The sequence below is a fragment of the Lynx rufus genome, unplaced genomic scaffold (genome assembly GCF_022079265.1).
Source record: "Lynx rufus isolate CCGP_SWC_20201006 ecotype Redwood Valley unplaced genomic scaffold, mLynRuf1.p SCAF_36, whole genome shotgun sequence".
In the NCBI taxonomy this organism is placed as follows: Eukaryota; Metazoa; Chordata; class Mammalia; order Carnivora; family Felidae; genus Lynx; species Lynx rufus.
The window spans coordinates 1,033,585-1,052,488 of record NW_025814852.1 but is presented as its reverse complement, the minus strand read 5'-3'; the positions used below and the strand labels follow the sequence as shown (position 1 = coordinate 1,052,488).

General features: G+C 63.9%; 2 protein-coding genes across 2 annotated transcripts; both read left to right on the top strand.

Moving 5' to 3' along the window:
- The first annotated feature begins 5,000 nt into the window (after window positions 1-5,000).
- Window positions 5,001-7,667, top strand: TMEM141 (transmembrane protein 141). Its single transcript, XM_047093863.1, has 5 exons — window positions 5,001-5,102; window positions 5,413-5,479; window positions 5,641-5,724; window positions 5,948-6,055; window positions 7,223-7,667. Exons 1-5 carry the CDS (start codon window positions 5,049-5,051, stop codon window positions 7,234-7,236), a joined length of 327 nt encoding a protein of 108 aa, XP_046949819.1. The 5' UTR covers window positions 5,001-5,048; the 3' UTR covers window positions 7,237-7,667.
- Window positions 7,668-9,025: 1,358 nt separating this feature from the next.
- Window positions 9,026-18,865, top strand: CCDC183 (coiled-coil domain containing 183). Its single transcript, XM_047093908.1, has 15 exons — window positions 9,026-9,599; window positions 10,118-10,244; window positions 10,665-10,786; window positions 11,242-11,319; window positions 11,528-11,695; window positions 11,913-12,017; window positions 13,918-14,040; window positions 15,321-15,446; window positions 15,540-15,606; window positions 16,156-16,256; window positions 16,856-17,016; window positions 17,288-17,456; window positions 17,545-17,652; window positions 17,723-17,819; window positions 18,567-18,865. Exons 2-15 carry the CDS (start codon window positions 10,175-10,177, stop codon window positions 18,683-18,685), a joined length of 1,614 nt encoding a protein of 537 aa, XP_046949864.1. The 5' UTR covers window positions 9,026-9,599; window positions 10,118-10,174; the 3' UTR covers window positions 18,686-18,865.
- The last annotated feature ends 39 nt before the right edge of the window (window positions 18,866-18,904 follow it).

The window sequence follows — 18,904 nt, the reverse complement described above, 5'->3', positions numbered from 1 at the left end:
CGCCGGGGCACCTGGGATGAAACCCAGCCTCCGGCGGCATCGGCCCCCTGGCCCTGCGGCCCTTCCGGCACCCGGGGGAGCCTGCTGCTCCCGGGGCGGCTTCCGGCCTCTGCCTCCTCCAAGCAGCCCTCGTCGCACCCCACCGTGCACCCCACCCCTGGTCTGTTTCCTCCGGGCTTTGAGCTTAACATTTTCCTCCGTGTTTATTTACTCTCCTCCTGCTGCACGTGCTATAAACTCGGTGACAGCGGGAGCTCTTGGTGGCCCTTTGGCTTCTGAGGCCCCACAGGGGGTTCTCTGTTCACAGTTGCGGATGAACGAGGAAGGAAAGTCACGTCGGCCAGCGGGGGGCGCTACACCGTGGCCTCCAGAGACACCTCAGCACTCGCGGCCGGGGCACGGGCTGTGTGGGTGGCCTCAGCCTGCCTTGTCCTTGGCCGCAGCAGGCCCTCGAGGCCGCAGCCTCGTCCCCCGAGCCCCCCAGAGTCCACGCAGGGGGCAGCTGCCGGGCCTCCCCCGTCCTGCCCGCCCAGCGCCCTGGAGGGCAGTGCTCCACAGCCACACACAGCAGGCTCTGTGCGTGGGGAGATGGGGGGGGGTGCTCCCCGCTGGCTGGACCCTGAGCTGAGGAGGGGCTCGGGCGGGGCGTCCGGCCTGCCGGGAGCGTGGTAGTCCTGGGACTGGAAACCCGCTTCAAACCGCAGGCGGGCTCGGCGGCAGTGAACGACAAACACAGAGCGGGGGACGGCGCCCAGAACAGGGAGGACCGAGGACCGACCGGCCGCGTCGCTGATGAGCCTCGAGCGCGTCGTGCAGAGACACAGAGACCCGAGCCACCCCGTTCTGCGGACCCACAGAAAGGCCATCGGTGGCTGCCGGGGCTGGGGGTCCCGAGTGACTGGTCAACGGGTCTGGGTCTCCCCCAGCTGGGGCTGCCCGGCCCCCGCGCACGCTTATGGCTGAGCTGTGGGGTCACGAAGTAAACCCCACACTGTCAGAAGCGACACATGCTGCCGGAGGCCATCCTGGCCTTCACGGAAGACACAGGTTATGACACAGACAGAGCCACAGACTTAATTCCGGGAAAAAGAAAATGCACACATGAAGCCTGCCTCTTGCCCCACCCCTACTCCAGCCGGGGTCAGGAGGGCCCGGGCACAGACAGCCCACCGGAGGCGGGGCATGCACAGACAAGGCCCAAGGCACTGAAGGGTGGCCTCCCTGGAGGCAGGGGTGCGTCCAGCTATGGCTTCTGCAGCCTCTCCCCCCTCACCTGCAGAGACACCCTGGCCCCAGGGCTGGGGCGGGGGGGGGGGGGGGCTCTTTCTTGACGATGGGTGAGCACTGAGCAGGTGGCATCGCCCTCTCAGCCCCCCGGAGCAGACCAGGGGCACAGAGGAGCGGGGCCCCAGCCCCAGTGCTGCGGGGGTGGGTGCCATCCAGGAAAGGCCAGTCTGCCCTCCAGGGCTGCCCCAGACAAGCTGAGCCCCTATGCCCTGCCCACTCTGCCAGGGCTGGTCCAGCTCCAGATGTGAAAAGATGCAGGGAAGGCGAGCTCTCCGAAACCCGGACCACACCCTGGCCTTTCCTCCGTGTGCCTTCTAGGGCCAAGTCAGACAGAGATGCCCTGTGGGCTGAGGAGGAGGCCCCACTGTGGGTCAAGGAAGCCTCTGGCCATGAAGAGGCCACCTCCTCCCCTCTCAAAGGGAAGCAGGGACTTCCAGCAGCTCCTGGTGAGAGGTAGGGAGGGGTGAGGGCGGGGGGAGCCCCTCCCCTGCAGGCTGTGTGGAGGGGTGGGCCCTGGGCCACGCCCAGCTGCAGCACAACCACCAGGAGGCAGGAACCGGGGCTCCCCCGAGCACCCTTCACCTGCTCCTGCCCTTGTGCCAAGCTCGAGCCAACAGCCACTGAGGACAGAATTGGTGGGCGAGGGGCCGTCTGGCTTCCCTGCCTCGGCCCCTCCCAGCGTCATGCTGTGAAGGCCAAGGGGACGGGTATGGGGGTTGCCACCTCGCCCAGCAGCGCCTTTGCCCCCACCCTGGGGTCTGAGCCCTGCGGGGCAGAGCCCTGGGACTCAGGGGCTGGTTGGAGCCGGTACCCCCAGCGTGGCTCAGACCCAACACTTCCCTTGGAGGTTCTTGTTCTGTCCATCTCCGCTCACCAGAGCTGTTCCAGACCCCACGGGCTCGGTTCTCCAGCTTCCTGACGATCCAGGAGCCCCAGGATCCTTCCAGTCACTTCTCACTGGTTTCGGTGGCTCAGGGCCGCTGACCGTCTCCCCCAGGCCCAGCCGTCAGGTTCGTGGCACTGCTCTCTGCCCCCAGACCTCTGCCCTCGGGGGAGAAGCAGTCTCCAGGTCTCCGTGCCTCCACCCTGCTGACCACAGAGGGAGCCCGAACTGTGCTGACGATGTCAAGGGCCCCCTGGCCCCCTGCCTAGTCAGACTCCACCCCAGGGAGCCCCTGCAGGAGCTGGGAGGGCGGAGGCCAGATCCTCCCTATGGTCACCGGGGGCCTCGCCTACACAGTTCACCTCGACCTTCTAGAACCGGTCCTCCCCTCCACCCTTTGACCTGGGTGGGTCAGCTCTGCTGCTCCCAGCTCTAGGTTCCTGCACGGGCTCTCAGGGTCCCCTGCACCCCACCCACGTGCACATAGTTTCTGTGTAAACACACGACCCACTTTCTCCTCATCTGTAGGTGCCCTCTGTGTCCCTCCAGGAAATGGGTCGGGGCTGGGCATCTCTGCCTGGGGCTTCAGGAGGGGCCCCTGCCCCCACCCTCACCTGGAATCCAAACCAGGCAGCTGCCTTCAATGTCCTGTCCCTCAGGTACCTTCAGCACCCCGATCACAGGCTGCAGGCCGCCGTGACCCTGCCCCAGCTTCAGTGTGCAGGGCGGTCAGGACGTGGGCTCTGCGGGCCTGGGTCGTCCCAGCCCCCACTGTTCAGCAGCCAGGCCCCCGTGCCTCCTCCTCTTGCCAAACCTGGTGACGTGTCAGGCACCTGGTGGCAGGCCCCGGAGCTCGCACCCGTGAGAGCGCCTGTGGGGCCAGGTGGCGACCTCAACCACCAGGTTGCCTCAAGCCAGACTCTGGCCCACTGGCAGCTGCCCACCGGGGGTCTGGAGATCCTCCCACGGGCCGGGCCTCCGGTTTTGCTGGGGCAGTCACACTAAGTATGGGAATGAGAAGAGAAGGAGGAAGAGGAGGGAAAGAGGGAGGGAAGAGGGGAGGGGGCAGCGGAGAAGGGAGGAGGAGGAGGGGAGGGGTGGGAGGACAGAAGGAGGGAGAGAGGGAGGGGAGGGGAGGGGAGGAGGGAGCAGGAGAGGGGAGGGAAGAGGGGAGGGGGAGAGAAATGGGGAAAAGGAGAGGATGAGGGGAGAGGGGGGAGGAGAGGGATGTGAGGAGGGGAGGAAGCAGAGGGGAGGAGGAAGGGGATGGTGTCCTCCAGGCCAGAAGAGGGCACAGCCAGGCAGGAGAGGCGCTGACCCCACCTCGTTAGTGAGAGGCCACTGTGGGGTACCCGACCTGGAACCAGGGAGCAGCACGCGCAGAGAAACGGGGTGGCCTGCTCTCTGGACCCTTGTGTCTCTCCGTCTCTTCCCCTCCAGGGCCCCGGGCCAGGAGGGAGGCCCCTGTCCAGGTAAGAGGGGCTCGCGCAGACATGTCAGCACACACACACACACGTGCACAGGCACACGCACACACTCTAAGGAGTGGGCATGTGGGAGGCAGGGGGTAGGAAGAGCAGAAGCCCATCCTGGCAAAGGGAGTGTGGACGGCACAGGATGGCCTCCTCGGGGTGCCGGGGAGGGGGCGGGGGCACCAGCCTGCAGCCCACCCTCCCCTGTTGTGTGCGCAAGCGAAGGTAGTGGGTCTGGGGGTGAGGGCAGGGTTACCATCCTCCGAGTCAGCCCTGCCTCTCCCGGCCCACAGAGGAGCCACGCAATACAGTGTCAATCGGGGGAAACCACGAGTTACAGGCCCCATGGGCAAAGACCCACACCACCCCTCCTACACGAAATCCAGGCCCCTGCAACTCAGCCTGTGAAAAGTCTCCATCACCCTGAACCCTTGCTTTTCTCCAGTGGGCTTTGGTTCAGGACCCCTCCCATTTCCTTCTTCTCCATAAAATAATGTTTCTCTCCTTTGTTGGACTTGTCTGTGGTTTTGCCGTTAGCTTGCATATCCCAAATTGCAATTCTGTGCTATTCCCCAATCAACCCATATCTGCTGGTAAAATAACTTTCATTCTTAAGGTCAACATGACCATTTAGTAAAGGGCCGGAGCCTCAAAGGAGGGGTCTTGCCTCACCCAGAATGCCCAGCCTTGGCCACTGGACAGGCACTGCCCCCGAGTCAGGAAAACAGCCCAGGCCTGGCCTCATCCTCAGGCCAGGAGGTAGCTTTGCTTCTCCACCGTGGCTGGGGCATACAGGTAAGCTAGACCTGCCCACATGTCACACAGGACCCAATAGCCCAGGGAATCTGTCCATTCCCAGGTCCCTGTGCCAGCCGGGACTTCAACGTTCTGACCAGCGACCTAAACTGATGGTCAATCTCCCCCAGAAGACCTGGCCAGGACCCAGCCTCACTCCCCTTCTACTTCAAAGGCCACCTGAGTCCCATCGCCCAGACTATCCACCATCACCCCCCACCCTTTCCCACCTTCTCACAGGACCCTAGCCACCCCCCCCCCCGCCTCCCCCTTCCGACACAGGCTCCGCCCCTCCTCTCGCTCCCGCCCCCTCCGCGTGTCCTGCGCAGGCCCGCCCCTCTGTTCGGCCCCGCCCCCTCCGCCGGGTCCGGCGCAGGCCCCGCCCTCCCCGCCGGGTCCTGCGCAGGCCCGCCCCTCTGTTCGGCCCCGCCCCCTCCGCCGGGTCCGGCGCAGGCCCCGCCCTCCCCGCCGGGTCCTGCGCAGGCCCGCCCCTCTGTTCGGCCCCGCCCCCTCCGCCGGGTCCGGCGCAGGCCCCGCCCTTCTGTTCGGCCCCGCCCTCTCCGCCGGGTCCTGCGCAGGCTCGCCCGCTGGCTCCCGGTGACCCGCCAGACATGGTGAACCTGGGCCTGTCCCGAGTGGACGACGCCGTGGCCGCCAAGCACCCGGTGAGAAGACCGCCTGGAACGCGGGCCCCCGACCTCAGCAGCTGACCTGAGCGGAGCGGGTAGAGGATCCGTGGGGGGGGGGGGGAGGGGTCCTCGTCAGGGAAGAGGGACAGGGACGGGGGGGGGGGGGGTGGAGCCTCCTGCTCTGGGGACCGGGGCATCCTGGGTGGACATGCAGGCAGGTGGGATGTGTCCAAGCCCTCAGGGCCTCACGATGAGGTCTCCTTCCTTACGGCCCGAAGGAGGGACGGGAGGGACGGTAAAAGAAGCGGGAGGGGAACTGAGCCCTCAACCCCCTCCCTCATCCCAGGGACTCCGGGAGTATGCCGCGTGCCAGTCGAGCGCCTTCGTGAAGGGCATTTTCACCTTTGTCACAGGTAGGCTGGGTCCCCGTGTCCTGGGGTATGGAGAGACCTCGCCCTCCTGTCTCACCCTGACTCCCCGGCAGGTGGCGTCAGGTGCTGGGAGCCTGACAGGTGCCGGGGGCGCTCAGCACCTCGTGGACAGGCTGGCTGACGGGGACCTTGGCTCTTGGCAGGCACCGGTGCAACCTTCGGCCTGCAGATGTACCTCCAGAGGAAGTTTCCGTACCCCTTCCAGTGGAAGGTGCTGGTGGCCGTAGGTGGGTACTCCGGGGCCTGTGCCTATGGCCTTGGAAATGCACCTGATTGCCAGAGGGGATGCTGGCTCTTCCGCAGGGGTGGGAGGCATGCCTCCTGGGATGGGGTCCCAGTTCTCAGTGGGCGTCCTGCCGAGTCCACCACCACCATCTGCCCAGGTCCCCTTTCCCTGAGAAGTGCAGAGACCCAGGCCCACAGCCCACTGGCCCCTGCCCCTGTCCCCAGTCACAGGCTCAGTGGCCAGCTATTGGGTGACCCGAGTGGAGTCGCACAGGTGCAGCAACCTCTGGCTCTTCCTGGAGACGGGGCGGCTCCCCAAAGACCTGGGCACAGGTGAGAGGCTTCTAGAGACGGGCGGCTCCCCAAAGACCTGGGCACAGGTGAGAGGCTTCTAGAGATGGGCGGCTCCCCAAAGACCTGGGCACAGGTGAGAGGCTTCTAGAGACGGGCGGCTCCCCAAAGACCTGGGCACAGGTGAGAGGCTTCTAGAGATGGGCGGCTCCCCAGAGACCTGGGCACAGGTGAGAGGCTTCTAGAGACGGGCGGCTCCCCAGAGACCTGGGCACAGGTGAGAGGCTTCTAGAGATGGGCGGCTCCCCAAAGACCTGGGCACAGGTGAGAGGCTTCTAGAGACGGGCGGCTCCCCAAAGACCTGGGCACAGGTGAGAGGCTTCTAGAGATGGGCGGCTCCCCAGAGACCTGGGCACAGGTGAGAGGCTTCTAGAGACGGGCGGCTCCCCAGAGACCTGGGCACAGGTGAGAGGCTTCTAGAGACGGGCGGCTCCCCAAAGACCTGGGCACAGGTGAGAGGCTTCTAGAGATGGGCGGCTCCCCAGAGACCTGGGCACAGGTGAGAGGCTTCTAGAGACGGGCGGCTCCCCAGAGACCTGGGCACAGGTGAGAGGCTTCTAGAGATGGGCGGCTCCCCAGAGACCTGGGCACAGGTGAGAGGCTTCTAGAGACGGGCGGCTCCCCAAAGACCTGGGCACAGGTGAGAGGCTTCTAGAGACGGGCGGCTCCCCAAAGACCTGGGCACAGGTGAGAGGCTTCTAGAGATGGGCGGCTCCCCAGAGACCTGGGCACAGGTGAGAGGCTTCTAGAGACGGGCGGCTCCCCAGAGACCTGGGCACAGGTGAGAGGCTTCTAGAGACGGGCGGCTCCCCAAAGACCTCAGGCACAAGGGAGAGGCTGGGGGCAGTGGGAAGCAGAACCTGAGGGCCCAGTGCCAGGGGCTGAGGCAGGCAAGCCCAGGGTCCAACGTGCCGGCCGGACAGGGCCTCTCCCTGCTGGCCTGTCCCTCCTGCAAGGGCGGGAGTGGGAGGCACGCCAGACCTTCCTGAGCCCTTCGTGCAGGAGGGGTCGGGGGCCCTGAGGTGGGGGGAGTGCAGAATGAGGAGTGTGGGCACCCCGAGAAGGGTGGCCAGACACCAAGCCGACTGGTCTCAGGCCTGGTCAGCAGCTTCGGGTGCGGTTCTAGCCGGCTCCCTTTATCTCCTGCAGATCGGCGCAGCTAGGAGAGCTCCAGCTGGGGCGCAGAAGACCTGGGCCAAAGACTTCCGGAACACAGCCCTCGGGGCGTCTGCACCCCAAACTGGCCCTCTCCCCCCACAAAGACCCTCCCCACACCCTAAGGTGACCCAGCGGGTGTCCCCTGCACACAGGCGTGGCCAGATCTGCCAAACCTGTGCAAACTGCTTCCACGCCGGCCCAGGAGGTCAGACCAGAGGGGCTGTCCCCTATGGTGGTTGGCTCCCATAGGGCAGTGAGAAACACGGTGGCCACCGAGAGCTGCAGAGGGTCAGAGAGGCTCTGGGCACTTGGCGGAAGGGCCATCTGCATGCTCTGGTGCTCTGACACTCCCTGTCCGGCCCCGGCGTCCCCCACAGTCAGAGGTGACAGCTGCTGCTGGGGGTCGCTGGACAAATAAATGCCTTGCCCTTCTCCAGCCTGAGTTCTGCAGCCATCGGGAAGCACGTCAAAGCAGCAAGATGAGAGACAGATGTCACCTTCGCATCATACACGGGAGGACCTGCCAGGGCAGTTCCTAACACTGAGCCCCAGAATCAGGCCCTGCGGGCACTGGAAGGCCACCACCACGGCCTTGTCCTATGGGCCCCACTTCCACACAACCAGTCCCGGAGGGGCAGAGCAGAAGGTGTTTGGCCAATCAGCGCCTGACTCCCAAGAGACGAGGGGCAGGAAGCGGCTGTGCCTGCCTGCCTGCCATTCCAAACCCACCTATCAGATTCCGTCCTTCTCTCCAGGGGAGGAGGAAGTGGGGGGGGGGGGGGGGCAGGCCAGAGCTAGCTTGCAGAAGCTCCGCCCGCCCGCACGGCAGGCAAGTTCTGGAGTGGGTAAGATGACACATCCCACCCCCACCCCCCAGCAGAGGAAGAGGCAGAGATCACATAAAACCTGGGCAAGTCCACCTTCCCAGTAACGCTGAGGACACACAGGCACAGGGCCACGCCGCCCCAGCCCCGGCTCAGCTCCCGTACCTCTCGGCCTAGCCAGTCGTTCGAAAGAATATTGTGCACCTACTGTGCAGCAGGGAATCTGTTAGCGGGAAGGCACAATGATGGGAAGCCCGGGATAACCACGGGGAGAGCAGGCCGGGGTTTGAGTTTTCTTTCGTGTCCAAGTGGGTGGTCCGGGACCCACAGGCCGTCAGGGGCCCGGGCTCCGTTTGGCCCGCTCCCTGCTGTGACGGCCTCTGTTCCAGACCCACCTCGTGGTCCGAGACGGTGACAGCGGTGCTAGTTCCAGTCCCTGGGGAGGAGGACAGCTCCCTCCCACTTATGCTTACACTCCATTGGCCAAAACAGAGTCCCATGATATCCCTGGTGCCAAGGCGCCTAGGGGACAGCCTTGCTCTGGGCCACCACGTGCCCCACTAAAATTCAGAGGGTGTACATCTGCGGAAGAAGGGAGAAGCAATATTGAGGGACAGTGAGCAGCCTGGCCTCAGGCCCTGGGAGAACAGGGGGCAGAATTGGCAGTGTAGGGACCAGACCAGGCCCTTGACGGGTCCTTCCAGCCCCCTGAGGTCTCAGAGGGAGGGCAGAAGCTGAGCTTGGAGTTTTAAATGGGTCTGCGCTCCCCTTTTAAAAACTGGCAATGACTTGGGGCGCCTGGGTGGCTCAGTCGGTTGAGCGTCCGACTTCGGCTCAGGTCATGATCTCGCGGTTCGTGGGTTTGAGCCCCACATCAGGCTCTGTGCTGACCGCTTGCTCAGAGCCTGGAGCCTCCTTCGGATTCTGTGTCTCCTTCTCTCTCTGCCCCTCCCCCACTCACACTGCCTCACTCTGTTTCTCAAAAATAAATAAATGTGTAAAAAAAAAGAAAAAAAAAACTGGCAATGACCAGAAAGCCGAAAAGGTCTGTGTGAGGTCGTGGAGGACCTGCACGTGACAATATCTGAGTGAAGGCCATGGTCATGAGTGGGGTCCCCAGATTTACATGTTGGACCCCTAACCCCCAGGACCTCAGAACATGACTGCACTGGGAGATCAGGCCTTTAAAGAAATGGTCGTGTTGAAACGAAGTGGGCCCTGATCCACTCCGGCCTGTGTCCCTGTTAGGAGGGGAGGTCACAGACACGCACGGAGGGACGGCCATGTGGGGACACAGCGAGAAGATGACCACCTACAAGCTGAGGAGGAGCCAGCTCTGCTAACACCTGGCCTCCAGGATGTGAGACGAGCAACTGCCATTGTTTCAGCCACCTGCCACTTGGCTGTGGCGGCCCCTGCAAATCCATGCGGCGCCGCTGGAAAAAGCAACCCATCCGGTGTGCCTCCCTCAGGGTCCCAGGCTGGCAGGTGTTCGGAGCGCTTAACCCCACGGGAAGCTTGGGCTGCACACGACCCCGCCTGAAGTAAGCGGCATCGGAACTAGACCCGGGAATTGCCCCAGGAACGTGGAGGTGGAGCAGGGCGGGCTCCAGGCAGCAGGTGGAGGTCAGGGCGGGGTGAGGTCGTCGGGGCTGACAGCTGAGGTCTCGTGAGCCAGGTCGCCCCGGGTGTGGAATGTGAGCTTGGGGTGCGGTGAAGCAATGGAGATCCCATAAGGCAGAGATTAGAGGTTTTAGGAGGCTCAACGGAGGACAGCCTTGGTGTATGGAGGGGATGGGGAGGGTACAGGGGGCTGGCGCGGGGTGCCATGCCAAATCACCACAAATCACTTCCCTATGGAAAGTGCCTTGACCCCAGCAGTGCTCCTGAGCAGACAGCAGCTGACCCGAGCACGCAGGGGGCAACCCCAAGGCTGGCGGGGGGCACAGAAAGGGGGCAGGGAGGGCCGGGATCTCCAGGGCCCCGTGGTTGAGAATCTCGGCCCCTGTCACAATGGGCTGAGATTCCGGGGACGTGAGCTGCTTGCGGCTCTGTTGAACAGGCCCAGGACAGGGAGGGCGGGAGCTGCACGGGGACCTGGAGGACCCTGACGGCCACCATGAAGGCATGCAGCGAGGCGGATGTGGAGGGGCAGATCCAGGAGCTGAAGACAATCACTCGGCTCCAGGGTGAGCCCTCCACGCCCCCCCCCCCGCCCCCCACTGGACCAGCCTGCCTGGCCCCATGCAGGGCCCAGGGGCTTTCAGATCTAACACAGGGCCGGTCCAGGGCAAACAAGGGCTAGCGGCCACCCTCCCCCCCCCCCCAACAGACCTGAGAGGAGGGATCAAAAGGGTCTGCCATGCAGGGGGCTTCACGGAGATTTGTGAGCACAGTGAGCCCCAAAGCCAGAGGGGACGTTCTCTGGCCATTGGGTCTGGAAGGGATCACAGGACGCGCCCACCTCTGGCTGCCACCTCACGTCCCCCACTGCGCAGCACAGTCATCACTAAGAGCCATCCAGATAAGCACTGCTGGGCAGTGAAGCCTGTGGCCCTCGAGTGGGGGCAGGAAGGAGCATCTCCGTGCCCCGCCCCTCCCCCCACCAGAGCAATGCCGGGCACTGCAGATCCAGGCCGTAAAGGAGAAGACGGTCAAGAACAGAGCCACGCTGGCTCTCCTGCACAGCACCATCCGCCGTGGGGCCCAGGACTGGGCTTTGGCCAAGAAGGTGAGCAGCCCTGCTCCCCCTCCCTGCTGACCACGGGCACATGCTGAAACAGGCCCACACACAAGGGGACAACAAGGACCTCCCCCTTTTCCCGCTCTTACCTCTCAGGAGCCAGGGGGCATCTTGGGGAGGGGCTCCCCAGGACCTGTCACTCCAGCAAGCCCGATGGGCAGGTTCCCCACCGCCCACCCCAGATGGCAGGGTGGGCCTGATGGGGAGCTTTTCCTGGGCTCCCCCTACAGCAGGGGCCCCTCTCGCTCTCTGGCCATGTAGGGGAGACCTGGGTCCTCTTCTCCTGACTCCCATCACTTCTGAGCTGGGATAGCCTGGATGGGCCCTCGCTGCTGGGCTAGCACAGGCTAGAGAGGCCCGGGGAGAATGCCTGGAGGGAGGGACTGGTGGCTGGGGGTACACAGGGAGACCGGGGTCCCAGCTCAGCCACCACCGCTCTGCAGTATGACCAGCAGACCATCTCCAAGGCCTGCGGGAAGGACGTGCCCATGAGGTTGGCACACTGCCGCTGCTCCATGGAGGTAAGGTGGCAGGAGGGATCCCTCCGCCTCGCCCGGCCAGCGCACCGCCCCCCCCCCACCCCGACCACCACCACTAAACCACGTTGCGGAGCCGGTGGCGGGCAGAGCGAGTTCCCAATCCCAGGGGTCCCGCCCCGCCAGCCCCGCTGTGCGCGGTCCCCGCGGCCCCTTGCGCACCCACGCGCGGGCCGTGCCCTCCCCGACCCAGGTGGCGCGGGAGAAGCTGCGAAAGTACGTCTTCGACCGCGTGAACGTGCACAACGTACTGATCCACCTGGTGCGACGGCGGGAGCAGAAGCTGGAGAGCATGAAGCTGGAGCTGGCTAGTTTGCGGAGGCAGCCCGACGACACCAAGGAGGAGCAGCGCCTGCGGCAGGTGGCGGGCGGGGCGGGGCCTCCGGTGGGAGGGGCGAAGCTCCTCCGGGAGGCGGGGCCCCGGGAGAGAGGGATGGGACTCCGTTGGGCGGCGGGGCCGGGAGAAAGCCAGGCGGGCAAACCCTCCCTGGAAGAAAGCGCAGCCTCCCCGGTCGGCCTCCAGGTGGGCATCCACGCGGTCTGTCCCAAAGCACCGTGTGCCCTCGGGCGACCCCCAGGTCATCCGCCAGCTGGAGAACAACATTGAAAAGACCGTGATCAAGATCACCGCAAGCCAGAACATCTACCTGCTGTACGTGGACCTGCTGGATTATCTGAAGAAAGTGAGCCCCCCTCGCCCCACACCTCAGCCCAGGGAGGTCATCTCGCCCGGAGGGCGGGAGTGTCAGGCCCCAGCCTGCACGCAGGGCTAGGATCTCAGTGGGGACCTCAGCCTCCGGGGCAGGGCCACCCCTGCCACCACCACCCCCTCCCGTGGGGAGGGGGCTGCAACTCTCCTCCAGGCCGGTTTGCCTCTGGGACAGAGCCCTGCTTGAGGCCCCAGCTGAGCAGGGACACCCTGCACCTGTAGGTGGAAAACATTCCATCAAGAACGTGTAATTTGCTGTTTCAAAAAGGCATACTATGGGACACATCAGAATTGTTTGGGTTTTCTTGCACGTACTTGATGGTTCGGTTTCCATATTGCCCCATCCTTTATCGCTGCCTGGCCTCCGAGGGCAAAAGATGGGCCCTGAGCCTTCAGAAGGTCCCTCATCCCAGAGGGACTTCATAGACGGCAGGCCAGTAACCTGGAGCTTGCTGCCCAGCTCTTTTAAGCGAGCCGCCCTGCCCCCAGCAGAGGAGGCCTGGAGGAGGCCCCCAGGGGCCACAAGTCCCACCGGGAGGGAAGGCCTCTTCATGGGGAGGAAGAGGACCAGAAGATGGGAGGGCTGGACGGTGGGGGCCCTGGTGCCGAGAGGAGGAGGGGCACAGGGAGAATGAGGAAGTTGTCCACACTCCCTCACCCCAAGGCTGGGGCAGGGGGAGTCCTGGAGGGCAGCGCAGCGAGCCAGGTGACAGGTAGAGAGATGCGGTGGGATGGGCAGACACCGGCACTCTTCCTGGCTGGGGTCGCAGCCCCCCAGGCTCTGCCCAAGCTGCACAGGCAGGTGTCACGGTCCTCCTGCCTGTCCCTCTTGCCTCAGCCCCCTGTTCCTAGACTCAGCCGAGGCCCTGCACACCTCGCCTTCCTAGGCCCACCACCCCACTCCGGCTGTTACCTGGGGTCCAGACCTCCTTCATGTGGCCAATTATGTCCCCCGGGGGGCATGTTCTTTTCAGAACATACGCAGTTTTTAAAAATAACTCCTGGGGTCATCTGTATTTTTTTTAAAAACTAGGGAAATTCTACATGTAGTTATTAACAACAAACGACTAAGGGTCAAGATATATTAGATATTGGGGCACCTGGGTGGCTCAGTCGGTTGAGCGTCCGACTTTAGCTCAGGTCATGATCTCACAGCTCATGAGTTTGAGCCCCGCGTCAGGCTCTGTGCTGACAGCTCGGAGCCTGGAGCCTGGAGCCTGCTTCAGATTCTGTGCCTTCCTCTCTCTCTGCCCCAACCCACTCACATTCTGTCTCTGTCTCCATCAAAAATAAACATTAAAAAAAAATTTTTTTAAGATATATTAGATATATATGAGCCTGGCTCTGAGCTTAATACTTCATTACATATAGATTCTGACAGCAGCCTTGTGAAAGAACCAATTATCAATAGGTGGGCACACTCAGAAGTGAAGTGGCTTTCCCAAGTCCCCCTAGCCCGCTGGTCAGGGCAGCCTTGGCCTTGAGCCCTAGTCTCTGACCCCACGTCCGCGTTTCGTCCACGTTCGAGCCCCTCTGCTATGCTTCAGACAGCAGCCACTCCCCAGTCGCAGGCTCCCCCAGGGTGGGGCACAGTCACCGCTCACCCGGTGCCACACCCCCAACACAGCCTCCTTGGAAGTGTGTCTGAGTGTCCTGGGCAGTGGGAAGGCCCACCAGGGAAATGCCGTCTGCCCTCCTGAAACGGTGCTTTCCCTGCTCTGTGCCTGGTGGGGGCTGGGGCCCCAGGCCGGACCCTCCAGTGTCCTCAGGGCCCACACTGTCTGGGGTAAGGAGTGAGGGGCAGCATCTGCTTGGCCTGGAGCCCCGGGGCCATCGGTTTCTGTGCCCACCTGCTCCCGCCCCTTTCGATGCAGGAGCTGGCCAGCTACCCCACAGGGCTGGACAAGCTGCAGAATCTCGTGGGTGACTACTGCTCAGAACTGTCAGACATGACCGTCATGTCCCAGGATGCCATGACGATTACAGATGAGGTCAAGGTGAGCTCAAGTCCCAGGCCTGGGGATCCCGCAGGTCCCTGTCTCTGACCCGTCTGGCCCAGGGTCTGCAGGGACACTCACAGCCTGCCCTGCCCACCATCACTGGAGGGACCCAGCAGCCACCTCACTGGCCTGCTCTGCTCACACACTAGGCCCCTGGACGGAAAGAGTCGCCCCTGGGCATGGAAGCCAAGAGGTAGACACAGGGGGGAGAGAGTTAGCCCGGTGCAGGCAGAGGCCATCCATTCACCAGGTCTGCACCAAGGCCTCCTCGAAGCCCTTGTAAGTCAGGCGTGCATCCTCCTCCTGATGGGGGCAGTGTAAGGAACCATCCAGCGGTCCAGGAAGAAATGTCACACAACCACTGGGCCGTGCTGCAGAGACGAGTGCGTGATGTGGGGCCACTGTGGGGCCCTTAGCTGCTAAGGGAGGCAGGGCTCAAGTAGGGCTCTGCATATAACCGAGCGGTCCCAACCCTAGAGGACGAAGGACAACCAAGGTCCTGGGGCATAACGGGGCCAAAGGAGGCACGGCTGGCTGGAACAGAGCAGGTGCAGAGGAAGGGAGCCTTTGAACCAGTGGAGGCAGTGGGGTGGGGGGGGGGGGTTAGGTGCTGGCCCCCCACCCAACCTGGAGCTCTGGGAGGAGAAATGTGCGTTTCAAAAGCGGCCATGCTCTGGCTGCAGAGGCTAAGGGTGGGCAGAGTCCAGATCCTGGTTGCATGGAACAGACCAGCGGTAGAGCTGGGTGCCTGGTCATCACCGGGGCCCCAAAGCCTCTAAAGGTCACCCGATGACGTGTGGGGCCAAGTCAGATGTGGACGGGGGTGGGGAGGGCAGCGTGCAGGACGCAAGGGCAGGTGTGGAGGGATGATAGATTTAGCCACCAAAGCAGGACACTCGGGAAGAGACGGGGCCTGGGGGAAGATGCTGACTTCCTTTTTAGACCGGGGCATCACTCCAGTGAGTTGTCAGTGGAGCCGGCTGAGGCAGCGGGGGGCCCAGGCTACAGAGAGAAACGGGGTCCCTGAGCCGAGGCTGCAGTTGCAGAAGGCAGCACCCCCAGGGGCCAGGTGGGAGAGGCGTCCAGAGAGGAGAGCGGAGGGCCGGAAGGACTACGAAAGCCGCAGGCCTGGGCACGTTAGAACGAAGGGGACAGCCGAGAGCTTCCAACACTAGTCCCAAACCTAGAAGATCGGGACTGAAACCGCCGGCCGGCCGGACTTAGCACCACGGAAGCCGTGGTGAGACGTACCCCCGCCCCACCGCCTGCGTCCCCAGATGAACATGAGGCAAGCGGAGGCGACTTTCATCGAGGAACGCAGGGCCCGGGAGAACCGGCTCAACCAGCAGAAGAAGCTGATCGACAAGATCCACACGAAGGAGACCACCGAGAAGTTCCGCAGGGTGAGTCCCTGCAGGACCCTGGGACCGCAGGGCGGGCGGGAGGCCCCGCCCCCGCAGAAGACGTCGCTCATCCCCTCCTCCCCCTCCTCCCAGGGCCGGCGGGACTTGGACTTCCCCTCCAGTCTCATGGGTGCAGAAACCGTGAAAGGTAACCTGAAAGGTAACCGCTCAGCTCTCTGCCCGCCCCCAGCCGGGGTCCCAAAAGGCCGGCAGGGACTCAGGTCTCTGCGAGGGCTGCCGGGGCGAGGGAGACAGACGGGCCCCTGCCTGTCCCCACTAACCTGCAGAGGCTGAGTGCCAGCAGCCACAGCCCACTCTGCAAGGCACTGCTCCCAACCTTGGGCTTGCTGCTGAGTGTGCTCGAGCCCCCAGTTTTCTCAGCCGTGAAATGCACGTAACGGTGCGGTCCCCTGGCTCCCCAAGGCTCGACCACCCAGTGATTCCTCAGAAGGGTTGTGTCAAGCCCCCCGGGTCCCCGTGCTGCCTCTGAGAAGTGCCAGGAAGCACCCGTGCCAGGCACCCGCCGGATGGAGCTGCCCTGGGGCGTCCCTGAAGGGCCAGCTGAGGGGGCGGGGGGAGCAGGGCAAAATGCAGGGAACTCCGACAGCCACCCGCTCAGCTGGGCACGCAAGGAGATGTCTGATGGCCTCGGGCAAAGCTCCCGTGACCCTCCTGCATGCTGGCCACCCTCCCCCTCTGCTCTGCCCAGTGAGGAAAAGAGAGACCTCCCAGGCTGATATCCAATACCGGACAGACGTGACTGCTTTGGTGGAGAAAGTGAAGATGGCCGTGCAATGCTCCCACCTCTGGGTACTGCCCCCTGGCACTCCTGGGGTGTGGGTGGAAGGCAGGGGGCCCCCGCCCCAGCCCAAAGCCTGCCGCGGGTACCTCTTGAATGAACGTGGGCACAGAGCCGCGGCTTCACGGCTGAGAGTGGAGAGCACGCCGGGACAGGGTTGGCACATCCGAGCCACATTCCAAGGGCCACACAGGGCCCGCTGGGACTGGAGGGAGGACCCAAATGCCGAGACCTTCACCTACGATCCTGTCCCTTCCTAAACTGCCAGGACCACAATGAGAGGCTGACACTGCCTGGCCCTCCCGTTTAATCCGATCTGGCTTTATTATTAGTAAGCTTAGCTCCCATCCACGGCCCTGACTTTGGACGAGTGGCTCAGAGCCCCCGGCAGTCTCTCAGGGGTGATCTCCTTGCCTCTGCCTTGGGGTGTCTGCCCTCTCTGCTCGTGCTGTGAGCGACACGCGGGGCCTCACATAAAGCGCTTCACCCAGTGCCTGGCCGCGGTCAGCATCGTTCCTGACCGCTGGGGGGGGACCCGGAGGAAACCAGTTCTGGGGGGGCCCATGCCTGCCCGGCCCACACCCGCTTCTCTCCCCACGGGCCCGGCCAGGACATCGCCGGCCGCTTCCTGGCTCAGAGGACCACCGAAGAGAACCTCGGGCTGCAGGTGGAGGGCTGCGAGCGGCGGCGGGTGCAGCTGGAGGCCCTGATGAAGAGGCTGGAAGCGGAGGAGACCGCGCTCAAGTTCCGCCAGACGCCCAGCTCGGCCAGGTACCCCGGGAGGCCCCTGCCTTCCGCCGGGGCCACCCAGTGGGGCCCTCGTGAACAGCCCGTGTGGGCGGGGCCCGGCTCAGAGCCCAGTGTGTCGGCTGCCAACGGGCCCGTGGGTAGCCTGGCAGGTGGGCCGCGAAGGCCCAGCCGGGCGGTGCCACGTGCCCACAGCTGAGCTCTCGAGCCCCCGAGTTTAGCACGACACCCGACGCGGGTCTGTGGCCGCCTGCCCTCGACTCTGTGCCGCCTCGCTCCCCACCGTCCTCAACAGCTTTAAGTCTGTCGAGAAGAAAATGAAGGACATGCTGAGAGAGGAGGAAGAAAGGCTCCAGCTGGCCTACTCCAACGTGACCAAGGGCCAGAAGCTGCTGCTGACCGTCCAGATGGGCATTGACCACCTCTACGCCCGGCTGATCGGCATCGCGCTGCCCACGGCCCGGGTACCAGCCGCGGTGGGGCGGAGCCGTCTGCACGGAGGGTCCCTGGGAGAAGCCAGGGTAGAGATGAGACCCTTCTCCGGGCCTACAGAAAGAAGTGCTCTCCAACACCCTCGACGTGTCCAGCAAGCTGGCATACTGTGAGGGAAAGCTCCTGTACCTGGCCGACAGACTGCAGGCGCTGTCCAGGACCGAGGAGGTAGCCCGAGGCTGCGGGTGCCTATTCGTCCCAGGTACCCTTGGAGCTGACAGTGCCCTGTGCCCTGCAGGTCAACGCAAAGGTGAGGGATACCCTGGAGTCCTCGACTCTGAAGGAGAAGCAGAACCAGAGGATCAGCTTTGAAGACCTGGAGGACGATGTGATAGGTACAGGCTCGGGGCTGGGGGCCAGGCCGCCCGGCATTGGGGAGGGGGCGTGTGGCAGATGGTTCTTTCTGGCCAGGACAGCCTAGAGGCACAGGGGGGCTACGAGGACGGACAGGTGTGTCTCTTGTACCCATGGGATTTTAATTCACGGAAGGGACTTAGTGAGGACATGGAGAGGCTGCTGCTGTCAAAAGGAGAATTTACTAACTTTCCTGACACGTGGGAGCATCACTGCCCGCGAGGCGGCGGAGAGGAGCAGGGGGAAGGCCGAGGCCAGAGCCTTTATGGGGGTTTCTGTGGGAAAGGCAAGGGAGGGCAGGGTAAACAGCTTCGGATGGGCTTTTGGAATAATTCCAGTGGGCTTGCCGTGTAGGGGCCGTCCCCAGTTGTCTGGTGCCTGGGCCTGGGTTGATTCAGGCGGAGGATTATTGACCTGGTGTGAGAGTGTGACATAGAAAGGGGGCCGGGGGGTGTGGGCTCTGGATCGCTCGGTTTGCAGGAGAGACGCTCCCAGCGGGCGAGGCTTCTGCTGTCTCTAAGGATTGGCTAGCCCTGCGAGGGGACAGCCTGTCCCCGGGTCTGTGAGACCCCACATGCCAGGGCATCAGGAAGATAGAAAATAAGAAAAAATTGCTAATAGCTGGCCGGGTGATGGATGCAGGCCAACAAAGCCCGCCCTGTAAGCGAGTTCGCTGGAGCAGAGGGGCTGCAGAGTGCAGCTGCCCTCCTCCTGGACCTCCTTTCTAGAAACCTTCCAGTTCGCAGACGTGGACCACAGCTACGTCCCCTCGCGGGCCGAGATCAAGAGGCAGGCCCGGCGGCTGATCGAGGGGAGGCTCAAGGTGGCCAAGAAAAAGAAGAAGTAACCCGGAGGAGGAGCCCCTGCCCCGCCCCGCAGCCCCCGCCCCCCCGCCGGCGCTTTGTTACACAAATAAACATTTTTCCAGGACTGCCGGGGGGAACCGCGGGAGAGGAGTCTCGGAAATGAACCCTGCGGGGACGCAGACGTGGGGGGATCACGTTGGGAAGTCTGCGGAAACGCGTGGTGCTGGGTGAGGGGCCAGGGTTAGGGGGTGAACGGCGGT

Bases quoted from the DNA above. Each gene is read 5' to 3' on its own strand.
- TMEM141 (XM_047093863.1), top strand. From the start codon at position 5,049: ATGGTGAACCTGGGCCTGTCCCGAGTGGACGACGCCGTGGCCGCCAAG. The intron at 5,103-5,412 runs GTGAGAAGACCG...CCCTCATCCCAG, and splicing joins CCGTGGCCGCCAAGCACCCG to GGACTCCGGGAGTATGCCGC. The intron at 5,480-5,640 runs GTAGGCTGGGTC...GGCTCTTGGCAG, and splicing joins CATTTTCACCTTTGTCACAG to GCACCGGTGCAACCTTCGGC.
- CCDC183 (XM_047093908.1), top strand. From the start codon at position 10,175: ATGAAGGCATGCAGCGAGGCGGATGTGGAGGGGCAGATCCAGGAGCTG. The intron at 10,787-11,241 runs GTGAGCAGCCCT...ACCGCTCTGCAG, and splicing joins ACTGGGCTTTGGCCAAGAAG to TATGACCAGCAGACCATCTC. The intron at 17,017-17,287 runs GTACCCCGGGAG...CGTCCTCAACAG, and splicing joins CAGACGCCCAGCTCGGCCAG to CTTTAAGTCTGTCGAGAAGA.